General features: G+C 37.9%; 2 protein-coding genes and 1 long non-coding RNA gene across 3 annotated transcripts; all 3 read right to left on the bottom strand.

Moving 5' to 3' along the window:
- Positions 1-300: 300 nt before the first annotated feature.
- LOC117337094 (tyrosine aminotransferase-like) lies at positions 301-22,626 on the bottom strand. The gene is made up of 11 exons (XM_033897880.1): positions 22,523-22,626; positions 12,296-12,608; positions 10,218-10,322; positions 7,100-7,167; positions 5,479-5,637; positions 5,141-5,332; positions 3,222-3,304; positions 2,972-3,038; positions 2,391-2,603; positions 2,198-2,292; positions 301-1,830 (listed from the first exon to the last, which is right to left on the bottom strand). The coding sequence occupies exons 2-11, from the start codon at positions 12,441-12,443 to the stop codon at positions 1,683-1,685; spliced, it is 1,278 nt and encodes a 425-aa protein (XP_033753771.1). The 5' UTR covers positions 12,444-12,608; positions 22,523-22,626; the 3' UTR covers positions 301-1,682.
- On the bottom strand, positions 13,986-15,386 carry LOC117338582 (serine-aspartate repeat-containing protein I-like). The gene has a single exon (XM_033899940.1). It carries the CDS (start codon positions 15,384-15,386, stop codon positions 13,986-13,988), a length of 1,401 nt encoding a protein of 466 aa, XP_033755831.1.
- A 1,533-nt stretch (positions 22,627-24,159) lies between the features above and the next one.
- Positions 24,160-26,032, bottom strand: LOC117337093. The gene is made up of 3 exons (XR_004534752.1): positions 25,680-26,032; positions 25,236-25,299; positions 24,160-24,941 (listed from the first exon to the last, which is right to left on the bottom strand). It is a non-coding gene; the product is annotated as an uncharacterized LOC117337093 (long non-coding RNA).

Here is a 26,032-nt window from a genome sequence, read left to right as displayed (position 1 = left end):
AGAGAGATCTTGGCACCCAACATTGAATGATTTAATTAGTTAAATGTAAAACTGACTTTCTCTATCTTAATGATTCTTAATGATATGATAAATGAACATAAATGTAAAATGGAAGAGGGATCTAAAAAGAACTTTCTGTGAATGAGTAATAGCAATGCTAAACTTCAATTGTCAGCCGTTTTGTTTGCTGGATGACATTCAAATTCAAATGGGCACAATTACGGAGGACAGGTAACTGACATATTAAGTTTGGAAAGACTCTCTCCCCCCCCCCCCCCCCTCCCTCCCTCCCTCCCTCCCCACTCCCCATTCTTAACTGCCAAAATCAAAGATGGCTGTCTGTCAGCCATTTTGTTTTATCATACTCAAAATCATAAGGGCACAACCATATCTATAGGAACCAAGGGGAACCGACACAGAAAAATCCATGTAGTACTTCCAAAGAATAGCAATAATAAGTACTGTTAACAGACGATGAACCATGGATGAAGAACGATTTGAATAGCCTACCATCTGATGAGAGTGGGCTTATAATTAGCTATCTACAGGTTTTATAAAGAATGAGGATTTATTTGCAGTTAATTAATTCTTAAAAAGTAGTATTTTGGACTGAAACAATTTTTCACATACTACACAATTAGAACATTTATTTAGGTAATATAAAACACTGCTCCCATTAAAACACACTCATGTTCAGAGCAACTCTCTCATCTTAAACATAAACTTAACATACATTGTAAACATGTTTAAAGCTGTCATTGATAACACAGTCATATTATTTTGGAAAAAAATTGCATCACTATACCAAATACAAGGTACATCAATCTGGAATCACAAGAAAAATCACAATGGTATGACATCATATACCAAGGATGTCATGTGAAAGGACAATATCATGTGATAGGACAATGTCATACCCATGATTTTTACAACAGAGTATGTCATGTGGTAAGACAATGTCATATCAATAATTATTACCACAGAGTATGTCATGTGATAGGAAAATGACGTGTGATTGGACAATATCATTTCCATGATTCATTCTACAGAGTATGTCATGTGATAGGACAATGTCATACCCATGATTATTACTACAGAGTTTGTCATGTGATAGGACAATGTCATACCCATGATTATTACTATAGAGTATGTCATGTGATAGGACAATGTCATACCCATGATTATTACTACAGAGTATTTCATGTGATAGGACAATGTCATACCCATGATTATTACTACAGAGTATGTCATGTGATAGGACAATGTCATACTCATGATTAATTCTACAGAGTATGTCATGTGATAGGACAATGTCATACTCATGATTATTACTACAGAGTATGTCATGTGATAGGAAAATGACGTGTGATTGGACAATATCATTAATTCTACAGAGTATGTCATGTGATAGGACAATGTCATATCCATGAGGATTGCACTACCAATTATACTCAATATGCTGTCCTGTCACACAGGTTACATATTTCCTTTAGTACAATGTTACCTGCCTGTATCTCAGCTATCCTATTCCTCCCTCAATTATCTCACAGTTGCCACAAATATACATGACACTCCATGTATTAGACTTGTCTTAACAAGACTAACCCTCAAAACTTCTAGTGAAGCTCCATGTTGAAGGTGTGCCTCTAATACAACTTTGATCTGTTCATTTTGTTTTGAGCTCAGTGCCTTTTTGATTTAGCCTTGGCTTTGCCTGGGGGTTTGTAGTGGTCTTTACAGAACTCTGTGATCCTCTGACACGACTCCTCCAGCTTGGCGGTCGGAATGGTCAACACCACACGGAAGAAATTAGGGTACTGGAAACACTGTAAGTATAGAAATGTACTCATAGACTGGACGGTTAAACAGGTCTAACCACATCAGATACAGGCAAGCAATACTGTTAGACAACACTCAACTTCATTCCTCATTCATATTAAAACATAATGAAAAGAAATTTGATTATTTCAGGGTGAGTTTTGAACTGAATTGTTAAGAGCTGAGTTGATGCACAATCAAAATATTAAGACACTATTTATTCAGCATCATTTTTATGGAAACAGAGTTCATTTGATTACCCTACAGTGGAAATGATTTTGGTTTTGAACTGTTAAGTGACAAGTAAAGTAGTGTTTCACTGTTAAGTGACAAGTAAAGTAGTGTAAGATGTTACATGTACTATTAGGTCTTACCTGTCCCAGGTAAACAGAAGACACTCTGCTCTTTCACCATCTTCTCTGTAAAATCGATATCATCTTTCATACCTGGGAAGTTGTCCTTGTCAATACCAATCTGCCAGAAAATGAAACAGGGGTATATGTTTGTTAACTGGAGGTAAGAAATCTAACTTACAGAAGGACAACCAATGAGTTATATTGACAGACACTTACCATCATATACATAGCACCATTTGGCTTGACAGGCTTAAGACCAGGTATTTTGGAGATTTTCCTGTAGAATAGCTCAGCATTACTCTCCACATATCCCACAGTGTCATCAAAGAATTTCTGTGGTGTTTTGGTCAGGATGTCTGGAACTGCAGCTTGTACCAAAGAGTTCGGGCCAAGGATTCTCTGGGAGAGGCTTAACAAGCCCTTTCTCACCTGTGAACAGACAAAGATAGATAAAATATCATTTGACAGACTTAATTAACAAGCCCTTTCTCACCTTTGTAGAAAAGTAGATAATGTATCACAAGACATGCTTAACACGCCCTTTCTCACCTGTGTACAAAGGTAATTACTGTTTCACACATGTATGTCTGATTCAATCTTTTCATTACATGTGTACATCATATAACAGATTTGATACTGTATTCATAAACAAATAAGCATTTTTCCGGTATGAAAAACAGTAAGTAGTGCAAATTATTCAGACGTTTTATTGACTTTTATCAGTCTTAGTCGATTAACTGACACCATCCCATAGGTTTAGGTTCAGTAGAGTTATCTCCCCTTGTTGGTGTACCTACTGCTTGAAATGCATCATTTCTGTCGTGGATGATGATCCATCCCAGTCGCCATCCTGGTATCAGGAATCTGTGATGAAGAAGTTAAAGTTTACTTCATTTCAAAAAGTTTATATTAAAAAAAAATTCAGCATAAATACATTAGTCTTATTCCTATTTTACTGTACAGAAATATTTGGTTTAGATAATCGAAAGGTGATGTTAGTTTTCAGATTGCCAGTTGATTACTGTAGGACATTGTGTAAGCTGCTACCTTTTGGTAAGGCCACTACAGGACAGAATTGGTACAGTCTTGGACAGAGATCCCAGGGAATGGTATACACTGCTGGAGAACACCTGTAAATATAGACAAGGTCACATACATGTTTGATCATCATGTGAGAAAGGCCTAGAGATTTCTATAATCAAGGTCACATACATGTTTATCATGTGACATATGTTGTAGGCCTAGATATTTATATAAACAATGTCACATACATGTTTGATCATCATGTGATATAGGCCTAGAGAATTATATAAACAAGACCACATACATGTGTGATCATGTGATATAGGCCTAGAGATTTATATAAACAAGGTCACATACACGTTTGATCATCATGTGAGAAAGGCCTAGAGATTTATATAAACAAGGTCACATACATGTTTGATCATCATGTGATATAGGCCTAGAGGTTTATATAAACAATGTCACATACATGTTTGATCATCATGTGATATAGGCCTAGAGATTTATATAAACAAGGCCACATACATGTTTGATCATGTGATATAGGCCTAGAGATTTTACAAAGGTAAATAATACCAGGGAATATTTAGAAAATCTAAAAATTAGAAAATGCAGTTTTAATGCAGTTTATCTTTTTAAACAAGCTGAAGATTTGACCATTGCCATATTGTTAAACCTAATAGGGTACATGTGTACACATACAATGTAAGTAACAATTATTTTTTCTCTGAATAGCCAATTTTCCATGATTTCATACTCAAGCATATGCAGAAAAATAATCTCAAATTCAATTTTCAGGTTTGACAAACTGTTTGATGCATGGATGGGGTAAACAGATAAGATGTTCCAAAACTATTTCTACCACTGTCACTTACCCTACAGTAATCCAAAACTATTTCTACCACTGTCACTTACCCTACAGTAATCCAAGACTATTTCTACCACTGTCACTTTCCCTACAGTAATCCAAGACTATTTCTACCAATGTCAATCTATCTACAGTAATCCAAGACTATTTCTACCACTGTCACTTTCCCTACAGTAATCCAAGACTATTTATACCACTGTCACTTTCCCTACAGTAATCCAAGACTATTTCTACCACTGTCAATCTCTCTATCGTAATCCAATACTACTTCTGCCACTTTCACTTTCCGTACAGTAATCCAAGACTATTTCTACCACTGTCACTTTCCCTACAGTAATCCAAGACTATTTCTACCACTGCCAATCTCTCTACAGTAATCCAAGACTATTTCTACCACTGTCACTTTCCCTACAGTAATCCAAGACTATTTCTACCACTGTCACTTACCCTACAGTAATCCAAGACTATTTCTACCACTGCCAATCTCTCTATCGTAATCCAAGACTATTTCTACCACTGTCACTTACCCTACAGTAATCCAAGACTATTTCTACCACTGTCACTTTCCCTACCGTAATCCAAGACTATTTCTACCACTGTCACTTTCCCTACCGTAATCCAAGACTATTTCTACCACTGCCAATCTCTCTACAGTAATCCAAGACTATTTCTACCACTGTCACTTTCCCTACCGTAATCCAAGACTATTTCTACCACTGTCAATCTCTCTACAGTAATCCAAGACTATTTCTACCACTGTCACTTTCCCTACAGTAATCCAAGACTATTTCTACCACTGTCACTTTCCCTACAGTAATCCAAGACTATTTCTACCACTGTCAATCTCTCTATCGTAATCCAAGACTATTTCTACCACTGTCACTTTCTCTACAGTAATCCAAGACTATTTCTACCACTGTCACTTTCCCTACAGTAATCCAAAACTATTTCTACCACTGTCACTTACCCTACAGTAATCCAAGACTATTTCTACCACTGCCAATCTCTCTACAGTAATCCAAGACTAAGTAGATAATACCAACATCAACTCCTCTAATGGCAGGTCTGTACTTACAAAATGTTCATAGATTTCATCTGAGATAATAGGAAGACGATATTCCTCCGCCACGGCCAGAATATCCAGGATATGTTTCTTGCTGTACACAGATCCACATGGGTTGGACGGACTGTTTACCAAAATGGCTGAAGTCTTACTATCAATGAGGGAGCGTAGATGGTCCAGATCGATCTCCCAAGATTTTTCTGGCTGAAAACAAATATTTCATTATATCTCATGTGCATGTAACTTAAGAGATACTCATATTTAGTTTCAGAAAACTGTAGTCTATTTGAATTTGAATAATCAACCATTTCAAATTGAATTAACTGATGAGACCTAAATAATATACTTACCAGAAGATTATAGAGTTGGACCTTGATACCAATGGCCTCAGCCAGAGTTTTGTAGATTGAGAAGCCAGGCCGAGGCAGTAGTATATTATTACCAGCATTGGCCAGTACAGTAATACACATCTCTAGGGCCGAGGAACAACCATTCGTTAAAATGACATCCTGTGGATATATAAGTTTAAATAACATTAACCCGGCATGTGTTTTAAATCTTACATTTTTCCATCCCATATATTTGAAGGAATTCCTTTTTTTAACATAAATATGAAATCAGTGTTAAAATTGGGAGGATAAGATAGCTGGACTTTGTGTTGTATCGTGAAAAATACAAGATTTTAAAAGATTTTGGCAATATGGTGACTGGGTAGTTAGGAGACAGGTGTAAAACTGACCATGGAGGTTACAACTAGGTAGCTAGGAGACAGGTGTAAAACTGACCTTGGAGGTTACAACTAGGAAGTTAGGAGACAGGTGTAAAACTGACCTTGGAGGTCACTACTAGGTAGTTAGGAGACAGGTGTAAAACTGACCTTGGAGGTTACTACTAGGTAGTTAGGAGACAAGTGTAAAACTTACCTTAGAGGTTACAACTAGGTAGTTAGGAGACAGGTGTAAAACTGACCTTGGAGGTCACTACTAGGTAGTTAGGGGACAGGTGTAAAACTGACCTTAGAGGTTACAACTAGGTAGTTAGGAGACAGATGTAAAACTGACCTTGGAGGTTACTACAGACAGGTGTAAAACTGACCTTGGAGGTCACTACTAGGTAGTTAGGAGACAAGTGTAAAACTGACCTTGGAGGTCACTACTAGGTAGTTAGGATACAGGTGTAAAACTGACCTTGGAGGTCACTATTAGGTAGTTAGGGGACAGGTGTAAAACTGACCTTGGAGGTTACAACTAGGTAGTTATGAGACAAGTGTAAAACTGACCTTGGAGGTCACTACTAGGTAGTTAGGATACAGGTGTAAAACTGACCTTGGAGGTCACTACTAGGTAGTTAGGAGACAAGTGTAAAACTGACCTTGGAGGTCACTACTAGGTAGTTAGGATACAGGTGTAAAACTGACCTTGGAGGTCACTACTAGGTAGTAAGGAGACGGATGTAAAACTGACCTTGGAGGTCACTACTAGGTAGGTAGGAGACAGGTGTAAAACTGACCTTGGTAGTTAGGAGACAGGTGTATAACTGACCTTGGAGGTCACTACTAGGTATAGTTGTAGTAAGAAGACAGGTGTAAAACAGACCTTGGAGGTTACTACTAGGTAGTTAGGATACAGGTGTAAAACTGACCTTGGAGGTTACTACTAGGTAGTTAGGGGACAGGTGTAAAACTGACCTTGGAGGTTACTACTAGGTAGTAAGGAGACAGGTGTAAAACTGACCTTGGAGGTCACTACTAGGTAGGTAGGAGACAGGTGTAAAACTGACCTTGGAGGTCACTACTAGGTAGTAAGGATACAGGTGTAAAACTGACCTTGGAGGTCACTACTAGGTAGTTAGGATACAGGTGTAAAACTGACCTTGGAGGTTACTACTAGGTATAGTTGTAGTTAGAAGACAGGTGTAAAACTGACCTTGGAGGTCACTACTAGGTAGGTAGGAGACAGGTGTAAAACTGACCTTGGAGGTTACCGGGACCTCATCAGTACTGGAATATTCAGCTACAGCAGCTCGAGACTCTTCATAACCTATAGTAAAAAAAACAAAGACCACCATAAGATTCCTTACAACTCAGTGATAACAGAGCTAATATTAGCCTCACCCCTACCCAGACAGTCTATTAACTGTTTACAATTAGACAAATCAAAAATGGAGATGAACATGAAAGAATTAAAAGTGATGAACTAGCAGTTTTATCCCAAATTATTCAGTGAAAACATTTCATTCAAATGAGAAAGTGAAATCTGAGTCCTCTACACTAACCAGATCATTATATACATCTACTTAGCTTGATGTTTTTACATATTTAACTCCCAAGATCTTGTTTTCAAGCCTTTTAGACCATTTTTATATATACCAATACTCTAGACCTTATGATTCATTCAATCTCCAAATTAAAGAAGTTGTTTGAGTATTTTTCCCTCGTGACCTTAAATACATGTATATATATACTGAAACGAAAAAGAAACGCAACTTCAAATTGTAGGTTTAATAAAATAATACTTGTGAGCATTATGTTTAAATTTCATATGTAATAGTTAATATTGAATATTGATGTAACATCCTTTAAATGTTTAGAGATTTTTAAGAACAGGTCACTTTGCTAGAAGGTCATGATTGGTAGTACCCTACGTGAATCCAAGTTGAAATGGCAGCAGTTTTGAAACCGTGCCCTAATATCGTGTGTGTCCTCCTCGAACAGTTATCACATCTCTAATTCTTTGTTGCATTGAGTTCATCAGGGCATTGACTTTCCGTATTGGAATGTTATTCCATTCTTGGACGAGTGCATTTGCTAACTGAGGGAGGGTATTTGGGGGGTTACGGCGATTTCGAATTCTTCTGTCTAATTCATCCCACAAATGCTCGATTGGGGACAGGTCGGGGCTATATGGAGGCCAATCTATAGGAACAATGTTCTGTGTCGCAAGAAAGTCTCTACAGACTCTTGCAACGTGTGGTCTCGCGTTATCTTGCTGAAAGGTTAGATGATGCTGCCTAACAAACGGCACAACATGGGGCCTAAGGATCTCATCCCGATAGCGTACGGCCGTTAAATTCCCATTGACTATCACCAAAGGCGTCTTCAAACCATGGGAGATTCCCGCCCAAACCATAACTGATCCACCCCCAAATCGGTCGTGTTCCAAAACACAGGCGTCAGCAAAACGTTCGCCTCGACGCCGGTACACACGTTGACGGCCATCTGCTCGAAATAACGTGAATCGAGATTCATCGGTGAAGAGCATAGACCTCCAACGTCTCATAGGAAAACGTCTGGGCATATGTGCCGTTGCACATTGCATACGACGTGCTCGACGTTGCGGTGTTAGTGGTAAACCAACGTACTGTCGCCTTGCACGCAAATTAGCCTCACGCAGTCTGTTGATCACTGTTTGGGGATGAATTCGACGGTTATGATTACCAATCGTATTCCTTGCCGTTTCAGCGGCCGTTAATCTCCTGTTACGCAGGTGTGCCAACCTAAGAACCCGGTCTTGACGTCGCGACGTTACGCGTGGACGTCCTGATCTCGGCTGGTCATCGACTCTTCCTGTTGCGTTAAGACGTGAAACTAATCGACTAATAGTCGATTTGTGAACTCTGAATTGTCGAGCGACGTGAAGTTGCGTGTTCCCTGCCAGAAGCATCGCTATAGCACGTCCTCTATCAACCTTTGATAACCGTGGCATAATTGTAAAAGGAATTATTGTTTGCAAAAGTATTGGCGATGATGTGGCTCAATGTTAGTGATGAATTGATACTGGTTTGAATGAAAAAAGAACGCATATGTTTGTACAGGCACGGTTTTTGATGTTTTTACCGCGCCGGAAGTGCATAGGTCTCTAGTCACACTTGGGTGATTTTGAAGATTGGTATGGGTGTTAGGCAGGGTGCATGTTTATTTCCGCGATTTTTATACAGATATGTATATTTAATACAAAATTAATCACAATTTTCCATGTTGCGTTTCTTTTTCGTTTCAGTATACCGTATTTGACCTAATAAGGGCGCCCCTACCTTTTTTCAAGGAAATAAATCTTTGACTGAGTGTCAAAATGGTGTTCAAAAGTAATAATTCATGTGAAATATTTTGCTACTTTATGTGTTCAATTTTCTTCAGCAAATTAAGTAACTGGAACACATGTTTTCGCCACATTTTGTGTATTCCTACAGGCTACAGATGACATGTCAGTGCAAAGAGCACCCAAAACTAAACACACATACAAATAATAACTTACCATCTTTATTTGAAGATAAAGTAAAGACTTCATTCCTGTTGATAAATAACTTTTGTTCAGAACAGAAAGCTAGTAAAATACATTGTAAATCAATTATTTGGTCAAAGAAAACGATGTCTGATGTGATCTGGGAAATCACCTGTTTCTATAAATAGAACACAAAAGAGTTCCATTTGAACATAAATGGTGGAACACACGTTCTCTGGTCTAAAGATCAGCTGGCATGGTTTACAAGTTTACAGGAGTATTCAAGTCATGTTTAAGCTTAATATATGATAATGAATAGATATCTTCATCTGGAATATTTTTATGACTGAATATTTTACCGTTTCCACAACCTTGGGTATTCTGCTATAAGGTATAGTCTGTTTCATAAAACTTCAGAATAACTAATCTTAATAAGGGCGCCCCCACTGTCAATTACCCGCGCCCTGCGCCCTTATTAGGTCAAATACGGTATATATCACGTTTATTTTGTAATGACTTCATAACAATCCATCCCTGGAACTATTGACAAATTGTGATGATGACTCTAGTGCCAATTTGTATGAAGGCATTTGATCATGTTAACAATTAGATTAACTCATGTTAACAATTAGATTAACTCATGTTAACAATTAGATTAACTCATGTTAACTCTGATGAAGGTCAAGGTCATTTCTTTCTGCAAACTTATAATACAAAGCACTAGCTTAAATATTTCAATTCACAGCCTTGTGATTAAATCAAAACAGTTGATTTGATTTTGTTTTATCTACCTTTGATATATATAGTTTATTATGTGTACAGCAGATTATAGCCAGCTGTGACATACAAATCTCATACATTATATGTACCTATGGATGGGTTGTAGCCATTGTATTTGCCAGACTTTATTGATTCGATCACAGCATCTTCTATATTCTTGTCCAGTGGTAGATTACCGAACACAGTAGGGTCCCCTGAAACAAACAATCATTAAACTCATTCTTATAAATACCAAAGTGTTGGAGCATAGATACAGATTTTATTCTGACAAAAATAGGATTTTACAATTTCTGACAGTCAGCTAGGTCAGACAACATCTTAAATAACTAACTAATAATCAAAAAAATATTTTTGTGGTTAGTTTTTCCAATGTTCATCTGAATTATATTCAAATTGTTAACAGTTTTTTAAGTACAATTCATCAGAGAGATAAAAAAAAGATGTAATGGCTACAATATACAGGTTCCAAATTATGACTACTTATGGACATGGATTATGGACAATGGATTGTGGACAATGGGTAGTGGACAATGGGTAGTGGAAAATGGATTATGGACAATGGATTGTGGACAATTGGTAGTGGACAATGGATTATAAACAATGGATTGTGGACAATGGGTAGTGGACAATGGATTATAAACAATGGATTGTGGACAATGGGTAGTGGAAAATGGATTATTGACAATGGATTGTGGACAATTGGTAGTGGACAATGGATTATAAACAATGGATTGTGGACAATGGGTAGTGGACAATGGATTATAGACAATGGGTTGTGGACAATGGGTTGTATACAATGGGTTGTGGACAATGGGTTGTATACAATGGGTTGTGGACAATGGGTTGTGGACAATGGGTAGTGGATAATGGCTTGTGGACAATGGGTTGTAGACAATGGATTGTAGACAATGGGTTGTGGACAATGGGTAGTGGACAATGGTTTGTGGACAATGGGTTGTAGACAATGGGTTGTGGACAATGGGTAGTGGACAATGGGTTGTGGACAATGGATTGTATACAATGAGTAGTGGACAATGGGTAGTGGACAATGGGTAGTGGACAATGGATTGTATACAATGAGTAGTGGACAATGGGTAGTGGACAATGGGTAGTGGACAATGGATTGTAGACAATGGGTTGTGGGCAATGGGTTGTGGACAATGGGTTGTGGACAATGGGTAGTGGACAATGGGTTGTGGACAATGGATTGTATACAATGAGTAGTGGACAATGGATTGTAGACAATGGGTGGTGGACAATGGGTAGTGGACAATGGATTATAGACAATGGTTTGTAGACAATAGATTGTAGACAATGGGTTGTGGACAATGGGTAGTGGACAATGGATTATAGACAATGGGTTGAGGACAATGGGTAGTGGATAATGGCTTGTAGACAATGGGTTGTATACAATGGGTTGTGGACATTGGGTAGTGGACAATGGTTTGTGGACAATGGGTTGTAGACAATGGGTTGTGGACAATGGGTTGTGGACAATGGGTTGAGGACAATGGGTAGTGGACAATGGGTTGTGGACAATGGATTGTATACAATGAGTAGTGGACAATGGGTAGTGGACAATGGGTAGTGGACAATGGATTGTATACAATGAGTAGTGGACAATGGGTAGTGGACAATGGATTGTAGACAATGGGTTGTGGGCAATGGGTTGTGGACAATGGGTTGTGGACAATGGGTAGTGGACAATGGGTTGTGGACAATGGATTGTATACAATGAGTAGTGGACAATGGATTGTAGACAATGGGTGGTGGACAATGGGTAGTGGATAATGGATTATAGACAATGGGTTGAGGACAATGGGTAGTGGACAATGGATTGTAGACAATGAGTAGTAGATAATGGGTAGTGGACAATGGGTTGTAGACAATGGGTAGAAGACATTGGGTTATAGACAATAGGTTGTAGAAAATGGGTTGTGGACAATGGGTTGTGGACAAATTACAATGGGATGAGGACAATGGGTTGTGGACAATGATTTGTGGACAATTGGTTGTGGACAATGGGCTGTGGACATTGGGTTGTGCAAAATTGGTAGTGGACTATGGGTTTTGGACAATGGGTTGTAGACAATGGGTTGTAGACAATGGGTAAAGGACAATTGGTAATTGACAATAAACAAGCATTGGTAACAAAACCTTGACATACCTATTGACAGTGCTATCATATCCTTGTCAGGATTGGGTGTGATCTTCATGGAATCAACAATACTTCTGATGGGATTAAATGTGTTCTTGGCAATTGTAGAAACAGGAATGTTCCAGCTCTTCCGTCGCCTTTTTGCTGCAGGTTCCATTTTAATCAACTTTGATAAATTGAAAAAATACTAGAATACAATTACTAGAGTCTCCGGCTGTATAACTATTGAAGACTGATAATTTGATGACCAGACACTTCCTTGTTATAACCCAGCTATGTTGTCCACTCTGGTAGATCCTGGAGTAACACACTCCCTGCTCTTCTGAAAACAGATATATAAAACTACTTCAGACAAACAACAACATCCTTTTTTATCTCTGTGATGAGTTGGCCATATCCTGTTGTAATAACTTACATGCCATTGTACAGAACATAAAACAGAGCATCAGTTATCAGGAAATAACCCAATGCTATATATTTCTTGGAACTTAAATAATATAAATCAAATGAACAGGAACTACAGTTTACAACATTACACCAACCATCACTTCATTCTGACATTCATGTGTTTTAGCACTACCAAGAAATATCAGACAATCAGAAAATCTTTAGGTGTCCATATCAGACAATCAGAAAATCTTTAGGTGTTCATATCAGATCTAATTCAAAATTAGTAACTAACTTTTAATATCTACTAGAACATATGTCACCCTCTGCTCACCTGAATACCTGTGTCTAATTATACCTTATTAACAATAATATTTCATCACCCTACATTATCATACCACTTTTGATTATGTCAAGTCTCTGTCCTCACAACCGTCATGTGCGTCACCAACATCCACATCTCTGTCCTCACAATCAACAGTCATGTGTGTCACCAACATCCACATCTCTGTCCTCACAATCAACAGTCATGTGTGTCACCAACATCCACATCTCTGTCCTCACAACCGTCATGTGTGTCACTAACATCCACATCTCTGTCCTCACAACCGTCATGTGTGTCACCAACATCCACATCTCTGTCCTCACAACAGTCATGTGTGTCACTAACATCCACATCTCTGTCCTCACAATCAACCATCATGTGTGTCACCAACATCCACATCTCTGTCCTCACAATCAACAGTCATGTGTGTCACCAACATCCACATCTCTGTCCTCACAACTGTCATGTGTGTCACTAACATCCACATCTCTGTCCTCACAACCGTCATGTGTGTCACCAACATCCACATCTCTGTCCTCACAACAGTCATGTGTGTCACCAACATCCACATCTCTGTCCCCACAACAGTCATGTGTGTCACCAACATCCACATCTCTGTCCTCACAACAGTTATGTGTGTCACCAACATCCACATCTCTGTCCTCACAATCAACCGTCATGTGTGTCACTAACATCCACATCTCTGTCCTCACAATCAACCGTCATGTGTGTCACCAACATCCACATCTCTGTCCTCACAATCAACCGTCATGTGTGTCACCAACATCCACATCTCTGTCCTCACAATCAACCGTCATGTGTGTCACTAACATCCACATCTCTGTCCTCACAACCGTCATGTGCGTCACCAACATCCACATCTCTGTCCTCACAATCAACAGTCATGTGTGTCACCAACATCCACATCTCTGTCCTCACAATCAACAGTCATGTGTGTCACCAACATCCACATCTCTGTCCTCACAATCAACAGTCATGTGTGTCACCAACATCCACATCTCTGTCCTCACAACAGTCATGTGTGTCACCAACATCCACATCTCTGTCCTCACAACAGTCATGTGTGTCACCAACATCCACATCTCTGTCCTCACAACCGTCATGTGTGTCACCAACATCCACATCTCTGTCCTCACAACAGTCATGTGTGCCACTAACATCCACATCTCTGTCCTCACAACCGTCATGTGTGTCACCAACATCCACATCTCTGTCCTCACAACCGTCATGTGTGTCACCAACATCCACATCTCTGTCCTCACAACCGTCATGTGTGTCACCAACATCCACATCTCTGTCCTCACAACAGTCATGTGTGTCACCAACATCCACATCTCTGTCCTCACAACAGTCATGTGTGCCACTAACATCCACATCTCTGTCCTCACAACCGTCATGTGTGTCACCAACATCCACATCTCTGTCCTCACAACCGTCATGTGTGTCACCAACATCCACATCTCTGTCCTCACAACCGTCATGTGTGTCACCAACATCCACATCTCTGTCCTCACAACAGTCATGTGTGTCACCAACATCCACATCTCTGTCCTCACAACAGTCATGTGTGTCACTAACATCCACATCTCTGTCCTCACAACCGTCATGTGTGTCACCAACATCCACATCTCTGTCCTCACAACCGTCATGTGTGTCACCAACATCCACATCTCTGTCCTCACAACCATCATGTGTGTCACTAACATCCACATCTCTGTCCTCACAACCATCATGTGTGTCACCAACATCCACATCTCTGTCCCCACAACAGTCATGTGTGTCACCAACATCCACATCTCTGTCCTCACAACTGTCATGTGTGTCACTAACATCCACATCTCTGTCCTCACAACCGTCATGTGTGTCACTAACATCCACATCTCTGTCCTCACAACAGTCATGTGTGTCACCAACATCCACATCTCTGTCCTCACAACCGTCATGTGTGTCACCAACATCCACATCTCTGTCCTCACAACCATCATGTGTGTCACCAACATCCACATCTCTGTCCTCACAACCATCATGTGTGTCACCAACATCCACATCTCTGTCCTCACAACAGTCATGTGTGTCACCAACATCCACATCTCTGTCCTCACAACAGTCATGTGTGTCACTAACATCCACATCTCTGTCCTCACAATCAACAGTCATGTGTGTCACCAACATCCACATCTCTGTCCTCACAACCGTCATGTGTGTCACCAACATCCACATCTCTGTCCTCACAACCATCATGTGTGTCACCAACATCCACATCTCTGTCCTCACAACCATCATGTGTGTCACCAACATCCACATCTCTGTCCTCACAACCGTCATGTGTGTCACCAACATCCACATCTCTGTCCTCACAACCGTCATGTGTCACCAACATCCACATCTCTGTCCTCACAACCATCATGTGTGTCACCAACATCCACATCTCTGTCCTCACAACCATCATGTGTGTCACCAACATCCACATCTCTGTCCTCACAATCAACTGTCATGTGTGTCACCAACATCCACATCTCTGTCCTCACAACCATCATGTGTGTCACCAACATCCACATCTCTGTCCTCACAATCAACAGTCATGTGTGTCACCAACATCCACATCTCTGTCCTCACAACAGTCATGTGTGTCACCAACATCCACATCTCTGTCCTCACAACCGTCATGTGTGTCACCAACATCCACATCTCTGTCCTCACAACTGTCATGTGTGTCACCAACATCCACATCTCTGTCCTCACAACCGTCATGTGTGTCACCAACATCCACATCTCTGTCCTCACAACTGTCATGTGTGTCACCAACATCCACATCTCTGTCCTCACAACCGTCATGTGTGTCACCAACATCCACATCTCTGTCCTCACAATCAAATGTCATGTGTCACTAACATCCACATCTCTGTCCTCACAATCAAATGTCATGTGTCACTAACATCCACATCTCTGTCCTCACAACAGTCATGTGTGTCACCAACATCCACATCTCTGTCCTCACAACAGTCATGTGTGTCACCAACATCCACATCTCTGTCCTCACAACAGTCATGTGTGTCACCAACATCCACATCTCTGTCCTCACAATCAACAGTCATGTGTGTCACCAACATCCACATCTCTGTCCTCACAACCATCATGTGTGTCACTAACATCCACATCTCTGTCCCCACAACAGTCATGTGTGTCACTAACATCCACATCTCTGTCCTCACAACAGTCATGTGTGTCACCAACATCCACATATCTGTCCTCACAACTGTCATATGTGTCACCAACATCCACATCTCTGTCCTCACAATCAACTGTCATTTGTGCAGAATCTTTGCACTTCAACATACAATGGTATTTATTATCCTATTCATCTTTGAAATGTAACTTATCGTTATTTGAAATAAAAACTGGGTATATTGAGAAAAAATAAAACATTATACCATCATCATATTATTGACAAAAATGTCTTCTTTGTCTTGTAGCATAAAATGTCTCAGAAATTATGTTGAAACAGGTTTTTGTCTTGCTACCAGATACAACATTTGTTTTGTGGTCTTGACTTACCTGTACAGAGCTGTGCCTCGTGCAGTAAATGAACACGACAGTGTAGTAGGCTGTTGTACGACTGTATAAATGTGTGTATGTAATTAGTCCCTACACAAGGCCTGGAGTCAATGCTCAGGTCACAACTGTCCACAAACCAGCAAAATAGCATTTACACTTCTAGATGTTAGAGATAATTTATAGGTAGAGAGAATAACTCCATAGTGAGTGCCTGCAATGGTTAAAATATTACTGGTACCCTTTTGGACAATTTGGACAAATACATTATACTATTTACTTAGTTTTTTTTACTTAAAACACAATTTAGCTAAAATTTGTGATTTCTCTCTTCTAGGATAGTCCTACATACATGATAGAGACTTGAGTAAAAAAAGTAAACCAGCAATTTTTATTAGACTAACAAGCTAGAAACGAATCAAATTCAAGAGACCTGATCTTGGCACCCTTCGTTGTGTGATAAATTTTAACTGTTTTTATTTATTGATCATGACCTGTTACAGGAAAAATAGAATTTTACCCACAAACCAATTTCATCATAACTGGGTCCTATTTCTTGTAAAACATTTGAAAGGACCGTCACAGGGGCCTGACATATGTGCTATGGCTTAGTATTGCACATTATGATATAAACAAGAGGCCCAATGGGTCTCGGTCACTTGCTTCTAATGCAACTATGCTCATGAGATCAGCTGAGTACATTATTCAAATAAAGGGGTATAATGAAAAGTCATTCATCAAATATTTCATACATTTGACCCCTGTGACCTTCAAAGTAGGTCAAAGTCATTCATTGGAAAAAAATTCATTTCAGCATGTTTTTCCCGATTGAAATTCTTTTATTTCATTTAAGCCAAATTTCCAAAATTTACAGTTTATTTCTGAAAATTTCCTTCTGACTTCAGCATTTTTTTCCAAAAATGAGTTTAAAGAGCCCTGTCGCAAACCAGTGAAAGAAAAACCATACATCATAGCATGTAAGAGGTCCATGCAGCAGCAGGTCTCCGAGCCTCTTTGTTATTTAGAAGTTTTTTTAATGGAAAAGTTGATGCTAGATGGAAGCAGACACCAAACAATTGCATAAGATCAAATACCCAGCCCACACTGGGCCAAAAACTAGAGACATTTCACTCTTCGGACATCTTACTACCAGGATAAAGGGAAATTCTCACTAGCCTGAGTAAGGTCAATTTCTTTATAACAATACACATATGCATGCTGCCTTGTACATTCTGGCAAAATAAACTGACCAGGATACTGGTCATCTCTGCCAACACTTAAAAACACCAAAACTCTCCCTGGTCCAGTTTCACAGCATCAGACATAAATTTATATAACATTAGCTAGTTACTGGCTTGTCTGGTCATGTTCGATCATCACAGGTAGTTTTAAATGTCTCTGTGTAAAAAAGTAGTCCTTTACATGTTCAAGTTTAGTCACGTCATCTAAAAAATTTTTAATGGTTTTCATTTCCTTTTATCACTTGTCAGATTGGATCTTTCAGTCAGAAACTATTTTGTCATTATAACATGATCAAAAAGTTTTTAACCTGACCAAGCTGACTAACTAAATGTCACATAACACCTTATTCTGTAGGTCAAGGCTGCCCTAATTACGTACTTGTGTTCTGGTTTAGTATTCAATATATGGCTAAAATATTCATGTACAAATATACAAAACATCTGCTAATCATTGCATTCCTGTATATAATTCTCATACTCACAACATATGTGTATGTCAAATGTCAATTCATGATGAAGTTTTTAAAATAAATATAGACAAACTAGCTTATGCAAATACAATGTATTCAAAGTCACTATAAATTTATAGCCATCCCCACAGCTGAATACCTTACAACTCTAATAACACATTTTCAAACAAAACGTTTATATGAAAATATTTTCTGACTAAATAAAGATCCAATCTGACAAGGGATACCAAAAGCAAAACTGCCTAAACACAACGTTCACAGTAACTATGGTCACCACGAAGTCGTGGAACGATTATACAATTATTTCCACAAATTCTAAACAGATATTCAGCAATACACAGTTTAGAGACAGTCTCCTAGATAAGTTTTAATGTTTTATATTCATATACATAAATATATGTATATATATGCAACTTACAAATTATAAATACTTTTTGAACATACATGTATATGCCATTTAGCCCGAGTTTCCTCTGGCCCTGACACACCAGACATGGTGTCAGAGCCAGAGGAAACTCAGGCTATATATGCCGTTATGCTAATCAGTGCGTATATTAAGAAAAATTCAAGAAAATAAAGTCTATGTACATAAAAATACTAATTTTTCAGATGACTGCAAGCATATTTTATAACCCAAATTTTGTCACTGACTGTACTGTTTAAACGCTATGTTGAAGCAACATATCAGTACTGAATTTTCAATAAATTTGTGATACCTGGTAATTAAATTTAAACATTTTGGACTTAAATATACAGTATATATGTATTATGCACCCTCCAGATGTTTAATAATCAATACACAGATCTGATAAACAAGTTTATTACATTTTTTATCAGTGAAATATCGAAAATTATTCATTATATGAAATTGATATTTTTCAAAGCTATGACCAATGTTAAAATCCCACATGTACAGCTGGCCCAGACAGAGCAAGTTGACCAGATGGGGTCCCATTAATGCTTCCTGTATATACTAGATTTGTCAGCTTGACATAGCTTTTCCTCCATTTCTGAACAATATTGTAAGTATGTTGTACATACATTATAATGACTGAGTATTTAAGTTGTTTGCTTAAATCTTATCAATATCACCCGGCACACTGTACATATATAGATTTTGTCAATTTCTATTAAATGAAAATAATTGGAGATTGGAAATTGGATAAGTCACTATGTAAAATATTTTGAACATTTACTTGCTTAATACGATGACACTCACACAGCTATTTATGTATTAACATTTAGATATATAACTGATTGAAATCTTAGCTAGGTCAGCTTTCCTTTGACCCCAGGTGTAAGTTACTGGATCTTCTGTTTGATACATATATTTTCACTCTTCATATTACTTGATATATGTTACTGCCATGGACTTGAACCTAATCCCTGAATCTAAGGCCACCTATTTTGAAACCAGCTGACCTCTACGTATATACATACATGCAGTACTTAAAATGGTGTCAATCATGTGAAATACCTGTACAAATTTATATTAAGATGTTGACTTCATGTCGCTTACTGTTCTTGTCCTCTTGATGGTAATATAAATATCCATAATAATTGTCACAAACATCTACAATAATAAGAGACCTTAATTCCAAATTAAACAAGTACCCGTAAAATCTCGAGGGACTAAGAGACATCATAGGCACCTTGGTGGACACCACAGAATGACCTTTGACAGATCCATTATTAGCTCACCTGGTCGAAGGACCAAGGTGACCTTATTTAATTATGCCTTACCGTGGCGTCTGTTGTCCGTCCGTCTGTCAACAATTTACTTCTTCTTCAGCACCACAGATAGGAATTTGACCAAATTTGGTCAAAAGCATCCCTATGGGGTGGGGGACTCAAAATTGTACAAATCCTGAGGCTGACACCCCTGAGGTCTTAGAGGCAGGGCCAAAAGGGGTCAATTTAGCTAAATTGATATAAATGGCTTCTCCTCTGAAACTAAGCAATGGATATCGCTCATATTTGCCTTGTAGCACCCCCTTGGGGTAAGGATTCAAAATTGTACAAATGACGGGGCTGACCCTCCTGGGGGCCGAGGGGCAGGGCTAAACAGGGTCAATTTGGCTAAATTGATATAACAACTTCTTCTCTGAAGCTAAGCAATGGATATATATTACTCATATACGCCAGGTAGCATCCCTATGGGGAGGGGATTCAAAATTGCTCAAATGGTTGGGCTGATCCCCGGGGGTCTGAGGAGCGGGGTCAAATGGGGTCAATTTGCCTAAATCGATATAAACAACTTATTCTCTGAAACTAAGCAATAGATCTCGCTCATATTCGCCTGGTAGAATCCCCTTGGGGTAGGGATTCAAAATTGTACAAATGTTGGGGCTGACCCCCCCAGGGGGCTGAGGGGCAGGGCCAAACGGGGTCAATTTGGCTGAATTGATATAAAAAACTTCTTCTCTGAAACTAAGCAATGGATATCGCTCATATTCGCCTGGTAGCATCCCCTTGGGGTAGGGATTCAAAATTGTACAAATGGTGGGGCTGACTTGGCTAAATTGACATTTTTAGTATTACAATAAAAGCAATGTTCATGTTACCATATGAAATGCTTATGATATATTGACATAGCAATACCAGTGACAAATATACTTAAGCATCATTCTTGTTTCATATCTCATGAAACCAGGTGAGCGATACAGGCCCTGTGGGCCTCTTGTTATATATATTTGCCTTACATTTATATGTCCTCTATATTGATAATAAGGAAAGAGTACCAGTATATATGTATGTTAAGTGTGAAAATTAGTAGGATAATTATGAGAATATATGTAATTTACTCATTGATAAATGTGGACATACATAAAGATAAAGGTCTAGGTATGAGTATCAGTATATGGGTGGATGTTTTATTATTTCTTCTACATTGTATTGATGAAAAATCTAACAAAAGTAAATTATAGAAAAAAATAGAGTTAACCTAAAAATTCAAGTTGGCTGTCTGTCACCAAATTTGTTTTCCAAACAGAATAAAAATTGAAGGGGCACAAGCATTGGACCACGGAGAACCTACATATCAAGTTACAGCAATACTAAAATGTATCCTTCCAAAACAGCCAAAATCCAAGATGGTTGTCTCAGCCATTTTGTTTTCCTGATCAAATTCAAAATTGAATGGGACCAACAGCAAACCTACATGTGAAGAGTTAAAAAGAAATAGCAAGAAAACAAGTTTTGTGATGTTTGTTTCTTGGGAAAAGATTTCTTCTTATATCCCTACAAACAATCAAGACATTGGTGTTGTAAATGTTTAGTTATCTTTTCTACATCAATCCTTATACAAGCATTCAGCGTCATTTTTAAGTGGTTTTCTTCACTTCCTTGTATATGCAATGTGTATATATAGATCTACCGTATACCAGTATAAAAGATCTAGAGCCACTGGTAGAAATATACTGATACTATAATGTGTTGTTATCACAGGTTAAAAGGCCAAACATGAAGCTTGGAACTGGATTATCTTTTAAACAGAAGATCTATTGAAAAAGTGCATTATTTAAGGGTATATGTATATACATGTACATGTATATGTTTTTTTTTTTTTCAATCAATTGATAATGGTTATGAATGTATTACATATAAGTGATACGGAAGGATTGGTTTTGTCAATAATCATCTGGTATCCATCTTCAGCATCAATTAAAACTGTGCTGCTGACTCTGCATGGTTTCTACCCCTCCCCTTCCAAGTAGCCATGGCAACACGTTCTGATGAAATATTGATCTGACTGATGACGTTAACACATGACGTTAACACATTATCAGCTTGTAATATGAGGGGCCGATAAAGTAAACAAGTCGTGCTTCACACAACTTTTACCTCTTACAATGCAGATGACTGTTCTGAATGAAATTCTAGTGCACAGTTACACGTGTAAAATGCGTCTACCGTCAGATACATGTACCATGTATATTACACGTGTATATATAGATTGTATATGTCCGGGTCTTTATAAGGTATGCTGATGTTAATGTATAATTTGTTTTGTTCCATTTATACGTTTATCTAGATATAATGTTACCACATCCAGTTACATAAAACCATGATAACAAGACGATAGTAATTAGAGTACTATCGACGTAATCCGATATCTTGGCTGGCGATAATGCGCCAATACCTTATTGCCTCATGGGTAAAACCAACAAAAACCAACATCAGCGACAGAACAGTCGGGTTTTAACATGTGGACGTGAGATACACAGTTGTAAACACTTACATGGTGTCTGGGTGACGATTCGGCACTCTCGGTCTGGCTGCGTCCTTCCTGTGATCTTGGTATTTTCGAATGAATAGCATTTACTTGTTTATTCTGTATGACCTTGCCCCGCGTGTTGACCTCAACATTAGATTTGATTGGCTAAAAAGGTGGGCAGGTCTCCACGCACCCACTTCGGTTCTTTTCCATTCACTAGCCTAGTCATAGCGCTAGCCAATGTTTCGAAATACGTATAATTGAAACGAGGACAATTTTAGAAGAAATGAAAGAAACTACTCGTTAGTAATTTTTATAAATGATCTATACATGCGATGTACATAGTCTCTGCTCCCCACAAGTGGAAGAAAGAACGTAACTACATATACAAAATGTAGGCGTGAAATATTGCTTTCTGGTTTATAAAATCTGGTGTCTTAATGAAATTCCAACAGTCTAAAAAACCTTCTTTAGTCTGATCTTCAGTCTGTTTATATGTAAGAATTAAAATTATGCCCATTTTGTTAGGCTGATTTTTTAAAAATGCACAATTGTTTGAAGGCTTCCCTGCATAATTCAAAGGAGGGATTTCCAAAGTGGCCTAAAGAGCAAATGATATATCCTTTCTCAGCGTATATTTTTTTAATTGCATGATAGCTTTTTGGATTAATTATTGGAAAATATCCATTAAATTCTTACCTGTAGCGCATTTTTTTGTGGGAAAAATTGCAAAAGTGGATGTGTTTTGAGAAAAAAAATCCTAAATTTCTTAAAGAGAAAACACTGTTTTAAAACGCAAGCATATATACTAGCTGGAATAACATGTTGGGAGATTGCATACATGTATGCCGAGGCCTTGTTTTGAGTACATGTTCTTCATTGAATAAGAGATAGAAACATGATAAAATTTGGGTCAGGTACCGACTGCCACCCTTACTGATAATACTATGGTGTTCCGTTAGGGCCAAATTTCCAATATCGCTCCTTCGCTCCTTCGACCTAAACGCGAAGGAGCGAAGGAGCGACAACGCGATGGCGAAGGAGCGAAAACACGATGGCGAAGAAGCGAAAACACGATGGCGAAGAAGCGAAAACACGATGGCGAAGAAGCGAAGGAGCGAAAATATTATGACGAAGGAGCGAAAACACGATGGCGAAGGAGCGATGGAACTTCGCTCATTCGCCATCGTGTTTTCGCTCCTTCGCCATCGTATTTTCGCCCCTTCGCCATCGTATTTTCGCCCCTTCGATCCTTCGCGTTCGGAAGTTTGATCGAGAGTAATTTATTTATTTATTTTATTTTATGTGATGTATGCATAAGTATTCCAAATGATTTTGCAGCTACCGTACCTTGAAGAGACGTTTAAAGAATCTTGGTCTCAAGAAACGGGGGTATTGGAGTGTAAGTGAAATTGTCACCGCTATTAAGGTTAATATACATTCTCTCCAATAGTATGTTCCACGTCTTATAGTATTTCGACTGATCCTATTGTATGTATATATACATATCTTATCCTTCTTAAAGTTGAAAAAGTGGCTCAATGAACCGAACTATTTATGAACACTTCTCCCCGCCCACACTTCATTTAACTTTCAGTTTTATATACATTTTGTACTAAGTAGTTATCTTATTACTGTTTTCCATTTGGGAAAATACAAGATTCAAGATTCAAGATTTTTATTACTCTCTGACACACTTGAGAGTGTGTAACAAGAGGGTCAAACAAGTGAACAGCAATGTTACAATTATAACATGACAATGTGAGCAGATCATATGTATGGACATAATTGTTTGTTTCTTACTTTTCCATATAATGAATTGTGAAAATCTGGAAAATATGAATGTAGTAGAATATTGATTGATAATAACTGGCAACTTCTACACTATAGCATGTAAATTCATACTAATAGAAAGTTATGTTTTTAATATTCACAAGTAGATAACACCATGCTTAATAGATTATACAGAGATTCATTGTAATTCTATATCTCACTAGGATTAGCTTATTTGTCCTATAGACTGGTGGAAATCTGGGGAAAGTTATCGCCCCTTATTTGTCCTATAGACTGGTGGAAATCTGGGGAAAGTTATCGCCCCTTATGTGTACTATAATAATACACAATGTACTCATCTTCTTTACAACACAATATTCTTAATGCCACTACTAAAAGTAAAGTGTACAGTAGGCTTAAGTCTATATCGGAGCTACATGAAACATACTTGAGAATTCATTGTCATGGAAAATAACTAGTGCCAGTACCTCTGGCCTTTTGTAAATTTGGAGTAGTTACAATGTATCTCCCTTTATACTTTATGCAGAGATTATATATGTCAGTGTAAAAATAATTAGCCCTATTGTATATGTCACATGTAAAAATCACATACACAAGATGTTTTCATTCCATGTTATTTATTGTCCATCACGTGTTTTCTGGCATTTGTCTGCAAACATATTAGAAAAACATTCAGTTCCTCGCAGACAATATATTTGACAAATCAATTATTCATGATAAAAATAATAAAAGAATGGTAAATGATAACATTTTGATAATAATGTAATTGCATTCACTAAATTACATTAATCAAGTTATTCATACACTTAAATATACTCATTCATTTCATGTACGTTCAGATTACATATGAACTTATATACCTGTCATAAAATACCCTGTGAGTGACAGTATGTTATAATACGACAATAGTATTTAACGTAATCTAATAAACAGTATAACTCACCCTAAGTAAGGTAAAGATGGGAGTTCACCGTTACATTTTCTTGTTGTGAATTGATTTCAACAACCTGTGATAACAAATATACAAGTGTTCAATCACACACTAACATGTGAGTAAATGTACATTTCAATATTATAAAATACAACATAAATAAAATTTACTAGTCTCCGGGATTCGATCTCATAAATACGAGACTTGGATTCAATTATAAAGCTTCGGTGTTATCCATTACACCATCACGTGTGTTATCATATACAGGTTATTAATATACTCATAGACACTTGCAATGAGCTTTATATCTATAAATATAATTCACCACATATAAATAGAAATCAACACAAATACATGTATAGCTAAAACGAATTTACAAAACGATCTAATGGTCTCTATATCTACTAACTATTTTGCAAATACTTATACTGAATCATAAATAGATGTATTACTCACAATTATATATATTTTGATCCGGAATAGATTACTGGAGAAACTTGAAAACTTGATCCACCTGTTGATTGTCAGCTGTCTGATATTGTACTGACCAGTAACAAAGGCCTTGTATTTAAACTGACCGCTCCAACCCGATTGGTCAAAAATAGATCGGAAGGTTCCGGAAATTAATGTTTTACATTTTCCTTAATTTTAGTACATATCAATGATGATCTGAATTATATTAGAAATGTTAATAAAACTAACTCGTAAAAATGACACTAATATAGCGTATACAAAATATTCGAGATCACGTGATTATCATGTGATCCACGACTACTATACTAAGCATTAGGAAACCAATAACATATATA

The sequence above is a fragment of the Pecten maximus genome, chromosome 11, assembly GCF_902652985.1.
Source record: "Pecten maximus chromosome 11, xPecMax1.1, whole genome shotgun sequence".
Lineage (NCBI taxonomy): Eukaryota > Metazoa > Mollusca > Bivalvia > Pectinida > Pectinidae > Pecten > Pecten maximus.
The sequence above is the reverse complement of the archived record's forward strand: the minus strand, read 5'-3'. Positions and strand labels throughout refer to the sequence as shown.

Excerpts from the sequence above, each read along its gene's own strand:
- LOC117338582 (XM_033899940.1), bottom strand. The coding sequence starts at position 15,386 with ATGACGGTTGTGAGGACAGAGATGTGGATGTTGGTGACACACATGACG.
- LOC117337094 (XM_033897880.1), bottom strand. The coding sequence starts at position 12,443 with ATGGAACCTGCAGCAAAAAGGCGACGGAAGAGCTGGAACATTCCTGTT. Across the intron at positions 5,638-7,099 it reads AGGTCCCGGTAACCTCCAAG|GATGTCATTTTAACGAATGG; the intron begins GTCAGTTTTACA and ends ATATATCCACAG. Across the intron at positions 3,039-3,221 it reads TGTAGTGGCCTTACCAAAAG|ATTCCTGATACCAGGATGGC; the intron begins GTAGCAGCTTAC and ends TCTTCATCACAG.